Source organism: Dromiciops gliroides, chromosome 1, assembly GCF_019393635.1.
Source record: "Dromiciops gliroides isolate mDroGli1 chromosome 1, mDroGli1.pri, whole genome shotgun sequence".
Lineage (NCBI taxonomy): Eukaryota > Metazoa > Chordata > Mammalia > Microbiotheria > Microbiotheriidae > Dromiciops > Dromiciops gliroides.
The window spans coordinates 525,145,725-525,163,862 of NC_057861.1; the positions used below are offsets into that span (position 1 = coordinate 525,145,725).

Genomic DNA, 18,138 nt, shown 5'->3' on the forward strand with positions numbered 1-18,138 from the left:
CCTTATATAAGGTTTAGTAGCCTCTGACACCACTGGTCTAGAGTACCTAGGCAGGAGAACCACAAATCACCTGGTCATTTTCTCCTTAGAGACACCATTCTCTTTTGGGGTGATGGGGGCACCAGAGAACTGGAAAAATTACAGTAATAATTCACATTGGTAGAGTGTGAAGCAGGCAGCTAGGTGACATGGTGAGTGGGCCTGGAGTCAGGAAGACTCATCTTCATGAGTTCAAATCCAGCCTCAGACACATACAACCTATGTGACCTTGGACAAGTCTTAACCCTGTTTGCCTCAGTTTCTTCATCTGTAAAATGAGCTGCAGAAGGAAATGACAAGCCATTCCAGTATCTCTGCCAAGAAAACCCCAAATGGGTCATGAAGAGTCAGACATGACTGAAATGACTAAACAACAAAAAAGAGTATGAAGCCCTTTTCCCACAGAAGTCCTGTGAGGTAGATAATGCAAACAGTGGTGTGTCCCATTTTATAGATGAGGCTATTAAAGTTGAAGAAATTGATTGTCTTATCTAATGTGATTGGCTTGCATCAGAGCCAAACTTGATACTGAATCTAACTCTCTTCCCACTACACTCAGGGGGCACAATGTACCATAAATCTTTGAACTCAGGACGCCAAACTGGTTTAGGGACCGGAAAGGCCAAGGGAAATAAGTACCCCAAATGGGCTTCCTTGATTGGTAAAGTAGTAAAAAGTGAAATCCCTGGAGCAAAAGGGAAACAAATTTCTTAGATAAACTTCAAAGAGGAGTGGGCACCACCCCCAAGAAGCTAAGATCATTAAGGACCATGGCTAGTTCCTTTACCCACCCAATTTACCACAAGAGGTAAGGAAACATGGTACAGTGGAAGATATGCTGAAATGGGAATCAGAGTACATGGGTTCAAATCCAAGCCTGGCTACTTACTACCTATGTGATCCCAGTCAAGCCATTTAACCTCGAAAGGACTGTTTCCTTTTCTGTGAAAATAAGGAGGTTGGACAAAATTGCGTCTAAGACCCAAAAATTTAGGTCTAAATCTATGATGCCATGATCCCAGGGATGGCTCTGCCAACCATGGGACCGTCTAAAATCCTAGAACAGCAGAGAAGAAAGAGACCTTAAGGCTCATCTAGTCTGGTCCCCTCTTTTTTTTTTTTTGTGAGGCAATTGGGGTTAAGTGACTTGCCTAGGGTCACACAGCTAGTAAGGGTCAAGTGTCAAGTATCTGAAGCCGGATTTAAACTCAGATCCTCCTGAATCCAGGGCCGGTGCTCTATCCATTGTGCCACCTAGCTGCCCTGGGTCCCCTCCTTTTTATGGAGGAGGCCCGGAGAGAAGCGATCCACCCAAGAGCACATGGCAAGCCAAGGGCAGACATGGACCTAGAACCCAGGTTTCCTGCCCCACCCCACCCTGATGCCATCCAGCCTCAGTTCCACTTAGCTTCTCAGTCCATGGTGTAGATAGACTCCTAGGCTCCTAATTTCCCTGAGGAAAGTCCTCAGTTACCCCAGCCCTTCTCCCTTATCTTTTTTTTTTTTTTTTGGTGAGGCAATTGGGGTTAAGTGACTTGCCCAGGGTCACACAGCTAGTAAGTGTTAAGTGTCTGGGGCCGGATTTGAACTCAGGTACTCCTGAATCCAGGGCAGGTGCTTTATCCACTGCACCATCTAGCTGCCCCCAACCCCAGCCCTTCTCAAGTCCAAGGGATCCTCACCTTGTAGAGAACCAGAAAAATCAGCAGCAAGAGGAGCAAGCCACCAATTCCACTAAGCACATAAATGTAGAGAGAATTCTTCTCATAAACAATGTCCACCTTTGTCAAAACCTAAGAGAGAAGAGAAAGATTTTGTTGAGAGGGTTTTTCTACCTTCTAGGAAGATTTTCTAGGAGTCAGAGGAAAGGAGAGTGATTCCTGAATGCTGCATAATACCTGGGATTGGGCAGACTCCTCGCCATAGAGGTGGTAATATTTGCTGAAGTTGAAGTTCACAGAGATATTGCTGCATAGGCTGGACATGGAAGAGGCCTGAGAAAGGGAGAATTTAGTGACTGCCTTATGCCTAGTCCCTACCCCACAGGCCCACCCCCCATCCCCATCCATCAGATGAAGCCCAAGGGTCTCAGCCACCCCACAGGCTGCCTACCTGGATCTCTTCTGTGAGCTCCACCATCCCGCTCACTTGGATCAATGTCTGTCTCCCAAAATCAACTTCACAGAGGAAGATAAGCCCTGGGGCATGGACCTTGGGAAAAAGGAAAAAGGGGAAGAAAGGAATTAAGTCAATTTTAAGATGCCAGGATTTCTTGCTGGGGTTGGAGATACATTTGAAGAATGAGCCTGCTTAGGCTATCTTTGCTTCTCACCCTTCTAGCACTTCCAGTGCTTACCTGAGTGCGGTTGAACAACTTATCCGGATCCTCAGGATAACAGGGTCCTGGTGGTACCTAGAGGAATGAGGGGGATGGAGCAAGGAGGGGAGGATTCTCCATTACCTCAGAGCATGGAAAAGGCATTGAAGCAGGTTTCTCTGAAGACAAACCAGCAGTTTCTGCTCCCTCCTTGATTGGATCCTGACATAGACTGATTCCTCACCCTTGATTTGCCCACCTTAGCTGATTCAGCCCTTTCCCTAGCTCAGCTCCAAGCATCTTGTGCCCTCCCCCAACTTCCAATGCCTGCTCAGACTCATTGAGCCTAGAATATGATGTGGTTCCTTGTAAACAGGAGCATTTGAAACACTGAGGTTGCCCCTCAGATCCAGGCCTCCCTTTTGCCCATCAGATACAGCTATCACTACTCCCTAGGCACACAAATCCCCCTAGCTCAGGCCCAGGAGTTCCCACCCTTCCTTTGACCCAGGTGTCCCCAAACCTCCAGGTTTTCCCATTGCTCCCTCTGACACTAACCATTTGGACAGTCCAGTTCCTTGTAGAGTATTCCTTCATCTGGCTTTTTGGCACAAAGACAAGGACCTCCAGAGTAGGTGGGGCATCAACAAAGAACCAAGTTTTCACCTGGGGACAGAGAAGAGACAAATTGTAGCCACGTGCCCTACGTCTATAGCTTCCCAAGATCTCTCACACCCTTTGTACCCCCAGGTTCTACTCTTGTCCCCTCTAACTCTCAGATGACTCATGCCCTGCCTTTCCAGGTTAACCTTAAGCTAAGTCCTTATGGACAGTGATAAGCCTCTGCCTTTAGCCTTATTTGGACCAATATTTTTTAAAATTATTGCTATCTTTTGCTTTTATATCACTGAAATTCCCAAATATATTACTCTCCCTTCCTCTCCTCAGAGAGCCATCCAATCTAACAGAAAAGGAATAGGAAAAAAAAGAAATTCAGCAAAATGAACCCACACATCAACCACATATAACATTATGCCCAATATTCCATAACCAGAGTTCCCCAGCTCTGCAAAGAAGCAGGGGGTGACATTATTTTCCTGTAACTTCTTTGGCTGGCCAACCTTTTTAAGGAATCAGTGGTTTGGAGGAAAATATAGAAGGAAGCTGTCTGGTGGAGTAGAAATAGGAGTGAGCTGGAAATCAGTCCACCTGGGCTCTAAACTTCCTACTCTTATGAGCTTAGGCAAATCTCTTCCCTTCTCTGGGCCTCAGTTTCCTCCTCTGAGGAAGAGACGAAACGAGTGGGTTAAACTTGATCATCTCTAAGGTCTCTCCTCCAGTTCTAAAATGTTGAGAGTCTCTGAGTCTTCTCAAGTTTGGATCCTGGGACCATAGCTTTAACACTGAAAGGGAGTTTACAGGTTATCAAGGCCAACGGTTTTGTTTTACAGATGGGGAAAATGGGACACATATAAGTGAAGTGACTTGTTCAAGGTCACACAACTTGTAAGTATCTTTGGTGGAATTTCAACTCATTGAGTTAACACTATCCATCACAGCAACTGGGTTCAAAATGATCTGAAGCAATGAAGCAAAATAACTATGAAATTCAACATGAATAAATACAGAGTTCTGCATATAAGGTTTTTTTTTTTGGTTTCTTTTTGGGGGGTAGGAGGGAGACAATCGGGGTGAAGTGACTTGCCTAGAGTCACACAGGTAGTAAGTGTCTGAGGCAGGATTTGAACTCAGGTCCTCCTGACTTCAGAACAGGTGCTCTATACACTGTGCCACCCAGCTGCCCCTGCATATAGGTTTAAAAAATCAATTGCACAAGTAAAGGATAGGGAATCAATCAACAAGCATTTATTAAGCACTTACTTTGTGCCAGAGGGCAGCTAGATAGGGTGCAGTGGATATGGTGCTGGGGCCTGGAGTCAGGGAGACTTATCTTCCTGAGTTCAAATCCAGCCTCAGACACTACCTGTGTGACCATGGACAAGTCACTTCACCCTGTTTGCCTCAGTTTCCTTACCTGTAAAATGAGCTGGAGGAGAAAATGGCAAACTAATCCAATATATTTGCCAAGAAAACCCCAAATGGGGTCATGAAGAGTTGGACCCAACTGAAAATGACTGAACACACACAACCACATGCCAGGCATTATGCTAAACACTGGACAGCTGACCACAAATTTAATAGGAGCCAACATCATGATGGGACTCCTTAAAAAAAAAAAAAAAAAACCTTAACAGCATCTTGGTTTGTATCAATCCAACTGTAGCATCCAGGTGATCCCATTGTATTTCTTTGAGTTTGTCTGGCTACATATGGAGTGAAATGTGTCCAGCTCAGGTTTGGGGCACTACATTATGAGAGGCTTTAACAAATTGCAAGGGGGCAGTCCAGAGGAGGATCTGAAAAGCATCTTATAAGATAAACCACATAACTCAGTCAAGTAACTGGGGGAGTTTAGCCTAGAAAAGAAGACTGGGTGGCAGAGGTATCAAGATGGATCTCTAAAGGACCTGATGGGCTATCATGTGGAAGAGGGATGGGATTTGTTTTGCTTAGAGCCAGAAGTCAGAACCTGAACCGGTAGGAGGGAAGGGACAGGAGCCACCCATTTTGGCTTATTATAAGGAGCTCCCTAATCATCAAAGCTGTCCAAAAATGAAGCCAGAGTCTAACCTTGGGCATGTTCCAGCATTAGGCCTGATGCTCATTGGCCAAGGTTCCTGTGGTGGGAATTCCAGGCTAGGTAACCCCCAAAATCTCTCTCAGTTCTAAGATTTTAAGATTTAAGCCTATGATTCCTACCTCATAAATATGCTGCACCATGCGGATCTTGGGACCTTTGCTTGTGAAATTGAGGTACAGAGTGGAGTTTCCCTTGCTGTGAAGAGAGAGAAAATGGGAGTGATAGATATGGACAGCTAGAGAAGGGAACACCAGGTACCATGTCCTATAGAACTGGCAGGTGCTATGGAAGGAGAAAGGATGCTGTCTTTAGCTCAATGGCTACCTTCCAAAACAGAATAAATGCAAAGTTTTCCATTTAGTTTCAAAAAATTAATTGTAGTTTTTTTTAAATAAAATGACTAATATGGTAATTTTTGACATAATCATACATGTATAATACATATCTGCTTACTACCTGGGGGGATGTGGAGGGGAGGGAGAGAGGGATAAAAATTGAAACTTAAAACTATAAATGAAAATATTTATTACTTTAAAAAATTAAGTTGCACAAGTTATTATTTGTCCTTCATTCTCATAGAGGTCCATGACATACATCAAGGTGATGTCATGACTTGCAGTGAATTGGATTTAAGTGAGGGAGGGCTGTGCAAAGTCACCAGCCTCAGCCTCCCCTCCAGAGCCATCTGGTTCCAGTGACAAGATATACATCAGGATGACTGGAGATGTCCCTGGATGTTTAAGGCAATTGGGATTAAGTGACTTGCCCAGGGTCACACAGCTAGTGTTTGAGGTGAGATTTGAACTCAGGTCCTCCTGACTTCAGGGCCACTGCTCTACCCACTGCACAACCCAGCTGCCCCAATTGTACAAGTAAAGGATAAGGAAAACATGGCTGGGAGATCAATCAAAAAGCATTTATTCAGTGCTTGTTATGTGCCTGGCACTGAACCCCCATGGCTATTATTGATATGAAAAAGAGTTAAGTGTTTTAGTTAACCTCAAGTTTAATATAAACCAATAGTGAGTCATGGCTCCTAAAAAAAACCCAAAAAGATAAACCTGTCTTTGATTGAACAAAAGAAAATCTAGTGCCTAGATTCATTTGCACATCCTCACCAGCTCATAGGGGAGCAAGAAGATGGTGACATACAAATAAATTTGGCTCTAGAGTTAGAGAACCCGGGGTTCTGTGCCAGCTCTGCCCCTTACTGCCTATATGACCTAGAACAAGTCCTTTCCCCTCTCTGGGCCTCGGTGCTTTAACCTGTATTATGAGGAGGTTGGAAGGACATCCCTCCCAGCCCTAAATCTATGCTCCTATGATTTCCACTCCTGCCTATCCCAGAGATTTGAGGCAGGGACCCTTGATGGTAACAAGGAGAGGATTAATATCACCAAAGGTAGAACAGAAATGAAGATACCATATGGCCCCCTGGAGCATAGGTATCAGACATTTAGCCTACAACACTTCCAAGTGTGGCCTGAACCAGATGAAAATGTACTTGGGAGGGGGCAGCTAGGTGGTGCAGTGGATAAAGCACCAGCCCTAGATTCAAGAGGACCTGAGTTCAAATCTGACCTCAGACACTTGACACTTACTAGCTGTGTGACCCTCATTGTCCACCCCCCTCCAGCTCTGGAATTCTGTGTTCCAAGGTTCCTTCTACCTCTAATGTCCATGTTTTAATTCAGTAGAGTTAGAATGTGTTTTTGCTGTATGTACCCTTTGCCGGACTGCACCCTCTTCCTTAGAGAAAAACACCTTCATATCCTTTGGGTTTTCTTGGTTCAGTATCTCAAACAATTGACCAAACCATTCTCTAGGTCAGAGTCCAAGGGAATCTGAGGTAGAATAGAGCAAAAAGCTGGGCCAGTCCAGTTAAGTAGGGATTCTTTTTTTTTTTTTAATTTTTGTGGGGCAATGAGGGTTAAGTGACTTGCCCAGGGTCACACAGCTAGCAAGTGTCAAGTGTCTGAGGCTGGATTTGAACTCAGGTCCTCCTGAATCCAGGACCCATGCTTTATCCACTGCGCCACCTAGCTGCCCCTAAGTAGGGATTCTTAATTGAGTTTCTCATCTCATCTTGGCTTTGTCCTTTGGGCTACACCTGCTGAATTCATAGTTCTCTTCTTCAGATCTTTTAATTCTGCCACACAGAGTCTCCTAATTGTCACCATGACACTTCTCTGATCAAGGACTTTTGATGGCTCCTCATTGCCTACCATGTGCTTTTCAAAGTTTGGCTGAGAAACATGTGGTATAGTGGAAAAGGTGCTGTAGTTATAATCATTAGACCTAGGTTCATAGTCTGGCTCTAACTAAAAACATAAGCAAATCCCTTCATCTCCCTGAGTCACAGGATTCTCATATAGATAATAGGGTTAATAATAATTGTATTCTCTTTACAAAGTAGGTGGGTTGGGGGAGGAGTCATTAACCCATATAGTATTTGGGGGGGGCAGAGCAATGAGGGTTAAGTGACTTGCCCAGGGTCACACAGCTAGTATCAAGTGTCTGAGGCTGGATTTGAACTCAGGTCCTCCTGAATTCAAGGCCTGTGCTTTATCCACTGCCCCCCCAGCTGTCCCCCCCCCCCCCCGTAGTATTCTACAAATGTAAACTGTTCTTCTTCCAGAACCTGGAGATTATGGAGTGCTTTAAATGTCAGGCAGGGAGTTTGACCTTTATCTTTTTGGTAGGTAATAGGGAGCTATTTAGGATTTTTTTTTTTAAAGACGAAGGGCATGAACAGAAGATTAGTCTGGTGGGGGTGTGAAAGATGGAAAGTAAGAGAAAGTCTTAAGTTAAGAAGATCTGTTAAGAGGCAATAGCAGGGCAGCTAGGTGGTGCAGTGGATAAAGCACTAGCTCTGGATTCAGGAGGACCTGAGTTCAAAGCCAGCCTCAGACACTTGACACTTACTAGCTGTGTGACCCTGGGCAAGTCACTTAACCCTCACTGCCCCGCCAAAAAAAAAAAGAGGCAATAGCAACAGCTTGAGACAAATTGGTCAGTCCTGGGGTTGGGATTTGGGGCAAGTCCCACCTGGGAGTTTCAGAAAGAGTAGGCATTCAGAGGGCAGGTCGCGAGGGAGGGAGCTTAGGAAGGGTGGGCAGAATGCCTGGATCTTTGGTGGAAGGGGCTGAGGAAAACATACTCTTCGATCATCACGTTGATGGGAAACAGGACAAGGATCTTCTCGGTGGCCAAATTGTCTGTCAGTAATACGGAGTCCTCATTGTCACTACAGACATAGATCAGTTGGTCAGTCAACGAGCACTTATCAGCACAGGATTCAAACAAAGGCAAAAACAATCCCTGCCCTTCAAGAGCTTATACTCTAATAGGAGACACCGCATGAAAACAACAATCAGATAGATACAATGAAAATGCAAGATAACTTTAGAAGGAAGGGGGGCAAGCAGCTGGGGAGACCAGAAGAGAATTCCTGAAGATGGTGGAATTTATCAATTCAAGAAAGCCGGGAGGTAAGGAGGGAGGGGTGAGCAGGGAGAGCTTTGCAGCCCCCCAGGGACAGACAGTACAAATACATGGTCTAGAGACTGTCAAGGGTGAGGAGTTGCATGTGGGGCAATACTGGGAGTGAGCTGGGAAAGGAGGCACAAGCATGCTAGGCCTGGAGAGTAGCAGAAACATGAGGAAGGGGCTTTGAGAGAAGGCATGCCTAGAGTTCATTCACCTGCTCACATTTGCTTTCATCTCCAGGAAGTCACCCCAGGAGTTGTTCAACAGGGTGTCAAACATCATCTGGATGAATACCTGAGGTCAAGGAGGCATCAGAAAGGATTAGATGGTTCCCCAGAACTCAAGCATCATACCACTCACACCTCCCTTATTCCTCCTTCCTTCCTGGGGCACAGACATGCCTCCTCCCTGCATTCCATCTTATGATTCCCTTCCTCAGATGCATGTGTCCTATCCTTTCCCAGACTTTGGAGAGTGGTTGATCCCTGCTTCTCCTCCTACTTGTCATCCCAGACCTTTGGGGCCCATGATTCCATAGGATCTTTTTTTTTTTTGCAGAGCAAATGGGGGTTAAGTGACTTGCCCAGGGTCACACAGCTAGTAAGTGTCAAGTGTCTGCAGCCGGATTTGAACTCAGGTACTCCTGAATACAGGACCGGTGCTTTATCCACTGCACCACCTAGCTGCCCCTGATTCCATAGGATCTTACCGTACTGCCTCCTTTCAAGATGGGAGAGCTCACGTTGCAAGACAGAGTCCAGACAGAGTGCTCGGCCTCATGGCTTCCTTCCTCACAGCTCACAGGGACCTGACTCTGAGGTTATAGACAGTGGAGGAGAAAACCAAAGTTATTCAGGGGTACCCTGAAGGGCAGAGTTATCCTCCTGAACATCTGTCTCAAAGAGATTAGGGATGTGCCTCAAACAGGACTAGTGGACCTAATGGAAAGAGCCCTGGCTAAGGATCATAGCTTGGGACTTCAGGGGGTCATCCAGTTTTGAGCCTTCATTTCACAGGAAGGAAGGCCCAGAGAGGTTAAATCACTTACCCAAGGTCACACAGGTAGAAAGTGACAGAGGTGGGATTCAAACATGGGCCCCTCTGACTCCAAATTCACCTGGTTTTTTCTCTATGCTATCCTTAATCCCAAGTCCCAACCTGCCTTGTGATCTTGGGCAAGTCACTTCCCTTTCTGTGGCTCAATTTCCTTCACTGTAAGATGATGCCATTGCTCTAGATGACCTCTAAAGCTTTATTCAGCTCTGAGATCATAGGACAAGTTCTCTCTTACTAACTTCTGATATTTCTTTCTTCCAGGAACTTAAGGGTTTAAAGACTCCCCCTTTCTTGATCCTGTTTGTATTTTCAGCTTACTAGTCTTTTAAGGTTGGGAGAAGAGAGCAGAGATTGATTGGGGGAGGAAAGCCAAGACTTTGGGACTAAGGCACTCACTAGTCACTTCTTTACCTGGAGCATGGACACTTTTCTGAAGGAGAGGCCCTGGGGTAGGATCAAGCCTAGATGTACTCGGTAGGCATCTTCCCCATCATTACTCAGCTCCAAAACAACAGAGAGGCTGGATGAAGGTGCCAGGTACAATTTAGCAGATCTGAGGAAGAGGTCAAGGCACAGGCCCCAGGGCCCACCAATCAATCAATAAGCACTTAGGAAGTGATTGTGATGGATGTGCTGGGCACTGTTCTAATCAGGATCAGGGAAGTGGGATCAGGATCAGTACTGAGGTCAAGGGGCAAAGGTCAGAGCAGTGACCATACAAACCTTTTGCGATGAAAGTTCAACTTCAGATTGGCCTCACACTTCTTGTCTTCTCCACAGTTCTTCTCAAAAGGAATCTAAAGAGAAAAGTGCCAACAGGGGATTCCTTCCACCCACCCCTAAAACTCCTTTCTTCTCTCCCTCCCTGTCTCCCAGCCTCTTCTCTTACCTCCTTGGTTTCTGAATGTGGGACCGGCCTCATTGTAGGCTGTATTTCCTTTTCAGGTGAAGAGCCATGGGGGAAACCAGGAGAAAGGATAGGGAGAGAAAAGGAGCAGTCATTTAGATGAGAACTTTTAGAGAAGGGTTAGACTCTGGGTAATATCTGGCTATGGTCTCTGACCCTTTCCCAAAGTCAGCTCTACCCCATGCTACAGAATCGGTGTTCTTCTCTTCCCAGTCTGCTGTTGCCCTTAAAAGAGGTGACAGACTCAGGCAGCAAAACAAGACAAGCATTTTTGGACATAGCCAAAGTGGGAATTTCTTTTGCTTGAGCATACATATTGTTAAGAGGGTTTTGTTTTAGGGGCAGCTAGGTGGCGCAGTGGATAGAGCACCGGCCCTGGAGTCAGGAGTACCTGAGTTCAAATCCAGCCTCAGACACTTAACACTTACTAGCTGTGTGACCCTGGGCAAGTCACTTAGCCCCCATTGCCTCACTTAAAAAAAAAAAAAGAGGGTTTTGTTTTTCTTCTTTTTTTTTTCCAATTGGAAGGGGAGAGGTGGGAGCAAGAGAAAATAAATGCTCACGAATTGAAAAAAAAAAGTGGAGGAGGATGCCATAAGCTGAGATTGACCTGTTGAGGCCTTTTGAGTACAATAGTTGCTTAAAAGCAGACACTATTAGATACCTAATCAATACTTGTTGATCAGATGCAATATAATCAATACTTGTTGATTGGATGCTTGATTGAGTCCATAGGGGAGGTTTCCTCTGATATTACCACTCCATGACAGCCTCCTAACTAGTTAATCTCCCTCCAGAAACCTCTTTCTGCCCCATTTCATCTTGAACACCTACCCAGTACTCATTTTGTGATGGAGACAGTCTGGCTCCACAAACCCGTGCCCTTTGCCACATTACTTCATCACTAAGCCTCGGTTTTCCCATTTTAACACGAGAGGGTTTCACTAGATGATCTCTAACTTCCCTCCCAGCTCTGACGTGCTAAGTTCTTAAGGTCCCTTCCGGCGATAACTTGGGGATTCTACAATTATATAGAATTGAATTTTCCCCTCACCCAATACCCCATCCCTGCAACTTCCTCTTACATTGTGTTCACCCTCAAAAAGAGAATAGCTCAGGGAGACATTGATGGGGGAGATGTAGTCCTCAATGCATACCTAGAGGGAACAAGTATATCAATATTATCACTGTCTGATGAACTTCTCCTGCCCCAAGCTGGTAACTTTTCAGGATTACAGTCAGCCGCCATATTTCCCCTCCCTAGAGCCAACCCCCCCTAATTTCCTCACAGGAAAATTAAACCAATGTTGGGTGCAGGACTTCTTTGGGGTGACAGTCATGTTTCCTCCAGTCTCCTGTTTCCCTCCAAGGAAATAGCCCCGACTTCTGATCCGGTGTCCATCCAGTTGTAGGGTATATGTGAGATTAGCCACTAGAGACCCTGGACAGAATAAAGAGGTTTGGAAGGCTGGGATGAAGGAGGCCCGAACTCTGAGCAGGAGAATGGCATGATAGAAGGAACAACAGATTTGGAGCAGAGAAAGTGGGATTGCAGCACTGGCTTTGCTACTAGCAACAAAAGTATGAGTTTGGGGAAGTCTAAGTTTCTTTGTGCTTCATTTTCCTCATTTGTAAAATAGAGATTGGCCTAGATCAAAGCTTCTTAAACTGTGGGTTTATACCCCTATAACTGAATGTGGGGGTGGTGAAAAATTTGGCAACAGTGAAAGGTTATGTATATAACCTTTTATGTATGTTATAAAAATTTCTCAGGCAAAAAGGGATCATGAGTGGAAAAAATTCAAGAATATCTTTTTTGTATCCCCCTTGGCAGTCTAATGAAGCCTATGGACCCTTTTTTAGAATAATGTTTTTAAAGGCATAAGATAAAGCACATAGGATTACAAAGGAAACCAATTATCTTGAAATGCAGTTATCAAAAAAAATTTTTTTTAAGTTTATGACCCTCAGTTAGGACACCCTGGCCTAGGATCTTTTTTTTGGGGGGGGGAGGGTCAATGAGGGTTAAGTGACTTGCCCAGGGTCACACAGCTAGTAAATGTCAAGTGTCTGAGGTCTAATTTGAACTCAGGTTCTCCTGAATCCAGGGCTGGTGCTTTATTCATTGCCACCTAGCTGCCTCCTGGCCTAGGATCTTTAAGGTCCTTTCTGGTTCTAAATACATGAGACAAAGGGATTAAATGGAGCTGCACAATGTGGGGGGAGAGAACTGTTTTGTGGAGCAGAGGTGACTAAACAGCACTGACCTAGGAATTTGGGTGTGAGGTTTTTGGCCCAAAAGCAGACAGTGATGTTGACCCCAGCCCTCTTTGCACTGGCCTGGTAGGAACATTCCACTTCTTGCACTGGGATTTCCACTGGGGAGAAGTCTAATGAAGAGATGATGTCCAAGACTGGACGAGAGCTGGATGAGGGGAGGTCAAAAGGAAAGGTCAATTCAAGTGAGAATTCACAAAGGAAGGTGGGACTCTGGATTGTATTTAGTTGTAGCCTTTCCCCCTTCCCAGAGCCATCTGCCTTCAGACCCTTTTAGATTTCATGTTTCTTTAGAACACTACCCTTATTCTAGCTTCCATTTTTTTTTAAGTGAGGCAATTGGGGTTAAGTGACTTGCCCAGGGTCACACAGCTAGTAAGTGTTAAGTGTCTGAGGTCGGATTTGAACTCAGGTCCTCCTGATTCCAGGGCCGGTGCTCTATCCACTGCACCACCTAGCTGCCCCGCTTCCATTTTTTTAATGTACAGGATTGTCCCAGGCTGAGATCTGCCTGATTTAGGGTGGGTGCTGTCATCCTTTTCCCCTCAGACTCTCCCTTAACAACCATACATAGGCATCAGTTTTCCTGTCTCTTAAATTCCCAAAGTCGGTGTCTTTTCTAGATCGAATTCAAAAGATCCCACGTCATCTCACCTCAGCATAATCACTTGGCCCCGACTTCCTATGAGAACATCAACCAGTCCATCTCCTCCAAGATCCATGATACCATGGATGGATTGCCCAAAGTACTGGAGTCCTGGGGACAGCTGGTCACCCTCTATGCGCTAGGACAAAAATAGAAAAGCCCCACTAAGTCAGGAGCTCTGATGTCAAACAACTGGGAAGGGGCAGGGTATGGATACAGGATTAGGATTAGGTTTTTGGGCCCCAGTCCTGGCAAGCTCCTTACTTGGCTAGGCTGGGAACTAAGTCCATCAGGCTTCCCATTATAGATGTAGATGGCTCCCTTATTCTCCAGTGGGGCTCCCACAGCCACGTCTGTTAAATCATCCCCATTAATGTCAGTCAGGGCAGAGATGGCTGCTCCAAAACGACCCAGGGGATATCCAATTTCCCCTTGGAGCTCCATCATCATCTGGAATGTCAGCTAGGAGCAAAGAGAAAGGATCACACATTCATTCATTCATTCATTCATCCATCCATTCATCCATCCATCCATTCACTCATTTATTACCTCCAAAAGTGTTTATTGAGTATATACCACGTACAAGACACCATTATCAGATACTGAGATTACAAAACAAATATAGCAAAAGGGTAATTTCTGGAATCTTAGAGCTAGAAAGCATGTTAGATCTGGAAGGGACTTCAGCTGACCGAATCACATTCAAGATAAGGAAACTGAAACCCAGAGAAAAGAAGCATTTTGGCAAAAGTCAAACATTGATTGAGTGGCACAGGCTAGGATAAAACTTGGGTCTCCTAAATCTCAGGTCAGTGCTCTTTCTCCTTTGTGTGCCATCCTCAAGATTCTTACACTCTAGATAGGAAAAAAATTCACATTCTTGAAAAAGCTAAGTTGCCGTATAAGCCAGGGAAACTAAAGAGGGCTTCCTTTGATCTGCTGGACTAGAACTTATGCTTTGGGAGCAGCTAGGTGGTGCAGTGGATAGAGCACCAGTTCTGGATTCAGAAGGACCTGAGTTCAAATCTGGCCTCAGACCCTTGACACTTGCTAGCTGTGTATTCCTGGGCAAGTCACTTAACCCCAATTACCTCACCAAAAAACAAAACAAAACAAAACAAAAATCCCCCAAAACCAGAACTGATGCTTTGATCCCTTCTGGTAGGCCCCATGCTTAGGCATAGGCCAGAATGATCGATAACTATAGTAAGGGCAGTAGAAGGGCAGAAAAGATCAATGTTAACAAACTTAGGGTGATCATGAAGGAAGCAAGACTTGGGCTGGCCCTTAGAAGAAACAGGCTGTCTTTTTCCTTTTCCATACTTCTCTTGTGCCCCTTAACCCCTGCTACACATAACACACACATACACACACACACACACACACACACACACACACACACACACAAAATGCTGTGGTTTTCTACCTCTTTCCTATGGTAGACAAAAACACGGCCTCCTCTCCGATCTCCATAGAACAAGGGAGCTCCGACCAATAGCAGCTCCATCTCCCCATTTTGGTCCACATCGATCCCACACAACTCCCCACCAAAATAAGAACCAACCTATAGAGAGAGAGAGAAAGAGGAGGTGGTATAATGATGATCATGCACATTTATATAACACTCTACAGAACACTCTTCTCACAATAATTCTGTGAAGCTGGCTAGCATAAATAATATGACCTCCACTTTACGGAAGAGGAAACAGGTTAAGAGACTTACCCAAGATTACACAAGAAAGTAAATGTCAGAGCTCAGATAATGACAACTGGTGACATTTAAGCAGAACTTTAAGGTTTATGAGACACTTCACATAAATTATTTCATTTAATTCTCAAACAGTCCAGTGAAGTAGGTATTAGAGTGTCATTTATTTCTATTTTACAGATGAGGAAACTGAGTCTCCAAGAGGTTAAGTGACTTGCTCAAGGTCACACAGCTAGTATCAGAGGCAGGATTTCAATCCACTGAACTGTAATTAGAGTAGGACAACTCAGAGTCAGAGTTCAGGGCACTAAAATTTAGCAGAGAAGAATAGCACTTTATGTCCTTTAACATTAGAGAAATAACTAAGCTTACTTAGCATCAGAATTTCAGGAATAACTAGTTAAAATAAGAAGTTACCACCTGGGGTTATCCTCTCCACCCTCATCCCCCCAGACACAGGACAGATAAGTTCCTCTTTCTTTGACAAAGTAGCCTTCCCTAAAGTGGTCTCACTGGCTTCCCACAACCGAAGAAGATGAAGAGACCAGTTCCATTTTTCTCGTCCTGTGCAAGTTTTGTGCCATTTGCCTCAGTCACTAAAATTACTAGTGATAGCTCTGCCAACCTAGGTTCCTGCCTCTAAGTCAAGAGCTCTTTCTATTTCACTAGGGTACTGGGGATGCCTAGGTCTTCATCTTGTTCAACTCCTTCAGTCTCAGGTTTGCTCTCACCATCACACACCTTTAACTCTACCTGTGGCCACATACTCTACTCACCTGGGTCCCTTCAAACTTCTGAACTTGGATCCAGTTTCTTCCCTTGCTCACTGGTTCTTGGAAGAGTAATACCCGACCTATATGCTGATATCGAGGAGCACCAGCTGCCAATAGTTTCCTATTTCCCTTGGAGAGTAACCAGGTTACTGTATAGCCTGCGGAGAGAGCCAGAGACTTGGAGACAAGAGCCTATAGGTCTGGGTAGAGGGCCAAGGGTCTCTGGAGCAAGGCACTTACTTGTCTTTTAACCAGGAAATTAGGGGGAGGGTAACAAGACAATCTTACCTAAGTACCCGTTCTCTGCCTCCTGGTTCATGGGTTGGTTACCCACAAATGTTTCATCCTTCAGATCCTGCTCCAGGTCAATAAACCCCCCAGACCAATCCAGAGCCCCAGCAGCTCCCACCACAGTGCGGCCCTGCAAAAGGAAAGACACTAGGGGCAGGTCAGCTGTTTTTGTGCCTCTCCTCAGAAACAACTGCATCTCTGGGTTTTACTCAGCTACTTAGATCACTATATATGGGGCCTCCCCACTCCAATTTTCATCCTCGACACAGGTGCTAAGGTGATTTCCCTAAAGTATAGGTCTGACTGTGTCATTCCCCCTACTCCATAAACTCCAGTGTTTCCCTACTGCTTTTCTCCAGCCCTCAAGCCTACCTTGGTGAGGTCAGCACTGATCCCACTGGAAGACAGCTCCATCTTGAAATCACTCTTATTTTGATGTTTACTAGTGCCTGTGAAGAGTCATAGACAGTATGTGGTACAGTGGAAAGAATATTAGCTCCTGAGTCAGATGATGTGGGTACAAATTTTGGCTCTGCCTCTTACTACCTATGTCATCTTGAACAAAACTGCTATGGACCTCAGAGATGACCTAGTTCAGTGGCTCCCAACTCTTTTGAGGATAAGAACTCTTTTTAACGAGGACCACTTCCTTCAAATAATAGTAGTTGTATTCTTTGTGATCATTAATTGAGAAGTAATCATGACCACAGCTAACATTTATAAAGGAACACTGGCTCTCTGGCTATTCCTCAAACAAGATCCTCCATCTCCAGACTCCAGGCATTTTCACTGCCTGTTCCCCTTGCCTAGAATGCTCTCCCTCCTCATTTCTATCACTTGGCTTCTCTGGCTTCCTTCAATTGCCATCTAAAATCCTATCTTCTACAAGAAGCCTTCCCTAAACCCCCTTAATGCCAGTTCTTTCCCTCTGTTGATTATCTCTGATTTATCCTGTATATGTCTTGTTTGTACATAGTTGTTTGCATGTTATCTCCCCCATTAGACTGAAAGCTACTTGAAAGCAGAGATTATCTTTCTGCCTTGCTTTGTATATCCAGTGCCTGGTAAAAAGGCACTTAATAGATACTTTGGGGGGGGGCAATGAGGGTTAAGTGACTTGCCCAGGGTCACACAGCTAGTAAGTGTCAAGTGTCTGAGGTCACATTTGAACTCAGGTCCTCTTGAATCCAAGGCCAGTGCTTTATCCACTGTGCCACCTAGCTGCCTCAAACATACTACTTTTGGGGGGGGGGGCAATGAAGGTTAAGTGACTTGCTCAGGGTCACACAGCTAGTAAGTGTCAAGTGTTTAAGGCCAGATTTGATTAATAGATACTTTTTGATGAGCACTTTTTGGTTTGCAACACATATTATCTAATTTTATCCTCACAACAACACTGTGAGATAGGTGCTATTATTCTTTCCATTTTATAGATGGGAAAATTGAGATAGACAGAGACTAAGTGATTTATTTAAGGGCACACAGCTACTAAATGTCTAAGGGAGGGCTTGAACTCAGGTCTTCCTGACTCAGGTCTAGCATTCAATCCAATGTATCACCTAGCTGCTTCAAATACAGAATGACGAAAAATTACCATGAATTCAGTCGCCTTTTAAATGAATTCAATGAATCATAACAGCTACATATATTTGAAAAATAATAATACGTGAAATAGGTTTATCCAAATTTATAGAAGGTGTGTTTTATTTATTATCAAATGGGGTCCTTACAATAGCACATAGATTTCGAACCACTGAATCTAGTCCAGCCCCTTCATTGAGTTTTTCAAAAATTAATTTTATTGCTATCTATTATCTTTTTTTAAAAGTGAGTCGATTGGGGTTAAGTGACTTGCCCAGGGTCACACAGCTGGCAAGTGTTAAGTGTCTGAGGTCGGATTTGAACTCAGGTACTCCTGACTCCAGGGCCAGTGC

At 44.7% G+C, this 18,138-nt stretch overlaps 1 protein-coding gene across 1 annotated transcript in view; it reads right to left on the reverse strand.

Annotated features, from left to right (window-relative positions):
- Positions 1-18,138, reverse strand: part of ITGAL (integrin subunit alpha L) — a 42,230-nt gene that overhangs the window by 4,203 nt on the left and 19,889 nt on the right. Inside the window, exons 10-30 of the mRNA XM_043979369.1 lie at positions 16,577-16,653; positions 16,202-16,334; positions 15,917-16,071; positions 14,859-14,996; positions 13,697-13,894; positions 13,441-13,571; positions 12,777-12,934; positions 11,799-11,950; positions 11,595-11,666; positions 10,492-10,539; positions 10,326-10,399; positions 10,014-10,155; positions 9,256-9,360; positions 8,761-8,840; positions 8,218-8,304; positions 5,177-5,252; positions 2,915-3,022; positions 2,396-2,452; positions 2,152-2,250; positions 1,938-2,033; positions 1,722-1,832 (exon numbers count right to left, since the gene is read on the reverse strand). Coding sequence (XP_043835304.1) covers positions 1,722-1,832; positions 1,938-2,033; positions 2,152-2,250; positions 2,396-2,452; positions 2,915-3,022; positions 5,177-5,252; positions 8,218-8,304; positions 8,761-8,840; positions 9,256-9,360; positions 10,014-10,155; positions 10,326-10,399; positions 10,492-10,539; positions 11,595-11,666; positions 11,799-11,950; positions 12,777-12,934; positions 13,441-13,571; positions 13,697-13,894; positions 14,859-14,996; positions 15,917-16,071; positions 16,202-16,334; positions 16,577-16,653 — 2,297 coding nt within the window. The remainder of the gene's footprint in view (positions 1-1,721; positions 1,833-1,937; positions 2,034-2,151; positions 2,251-2,395; positions 2,453-2,914; positions 3,023-5,176; positions 5,253-8,217; positions 8,305-8,760; positions 8,841-9,255; positions 9,361-10,013; positions 10,156-10,325; positions 10,400-10,491; positions 10,540-11,594; positions 11,667-11,798; positions 11,951-12,776; positions 12,935-13,440; positions 13,572-13,696; positions 13,895-14,858; positions 14,997-15,916; positions 16,072-16,201; positions 16,335-16,576; positions 16,654-18,138) is intronic.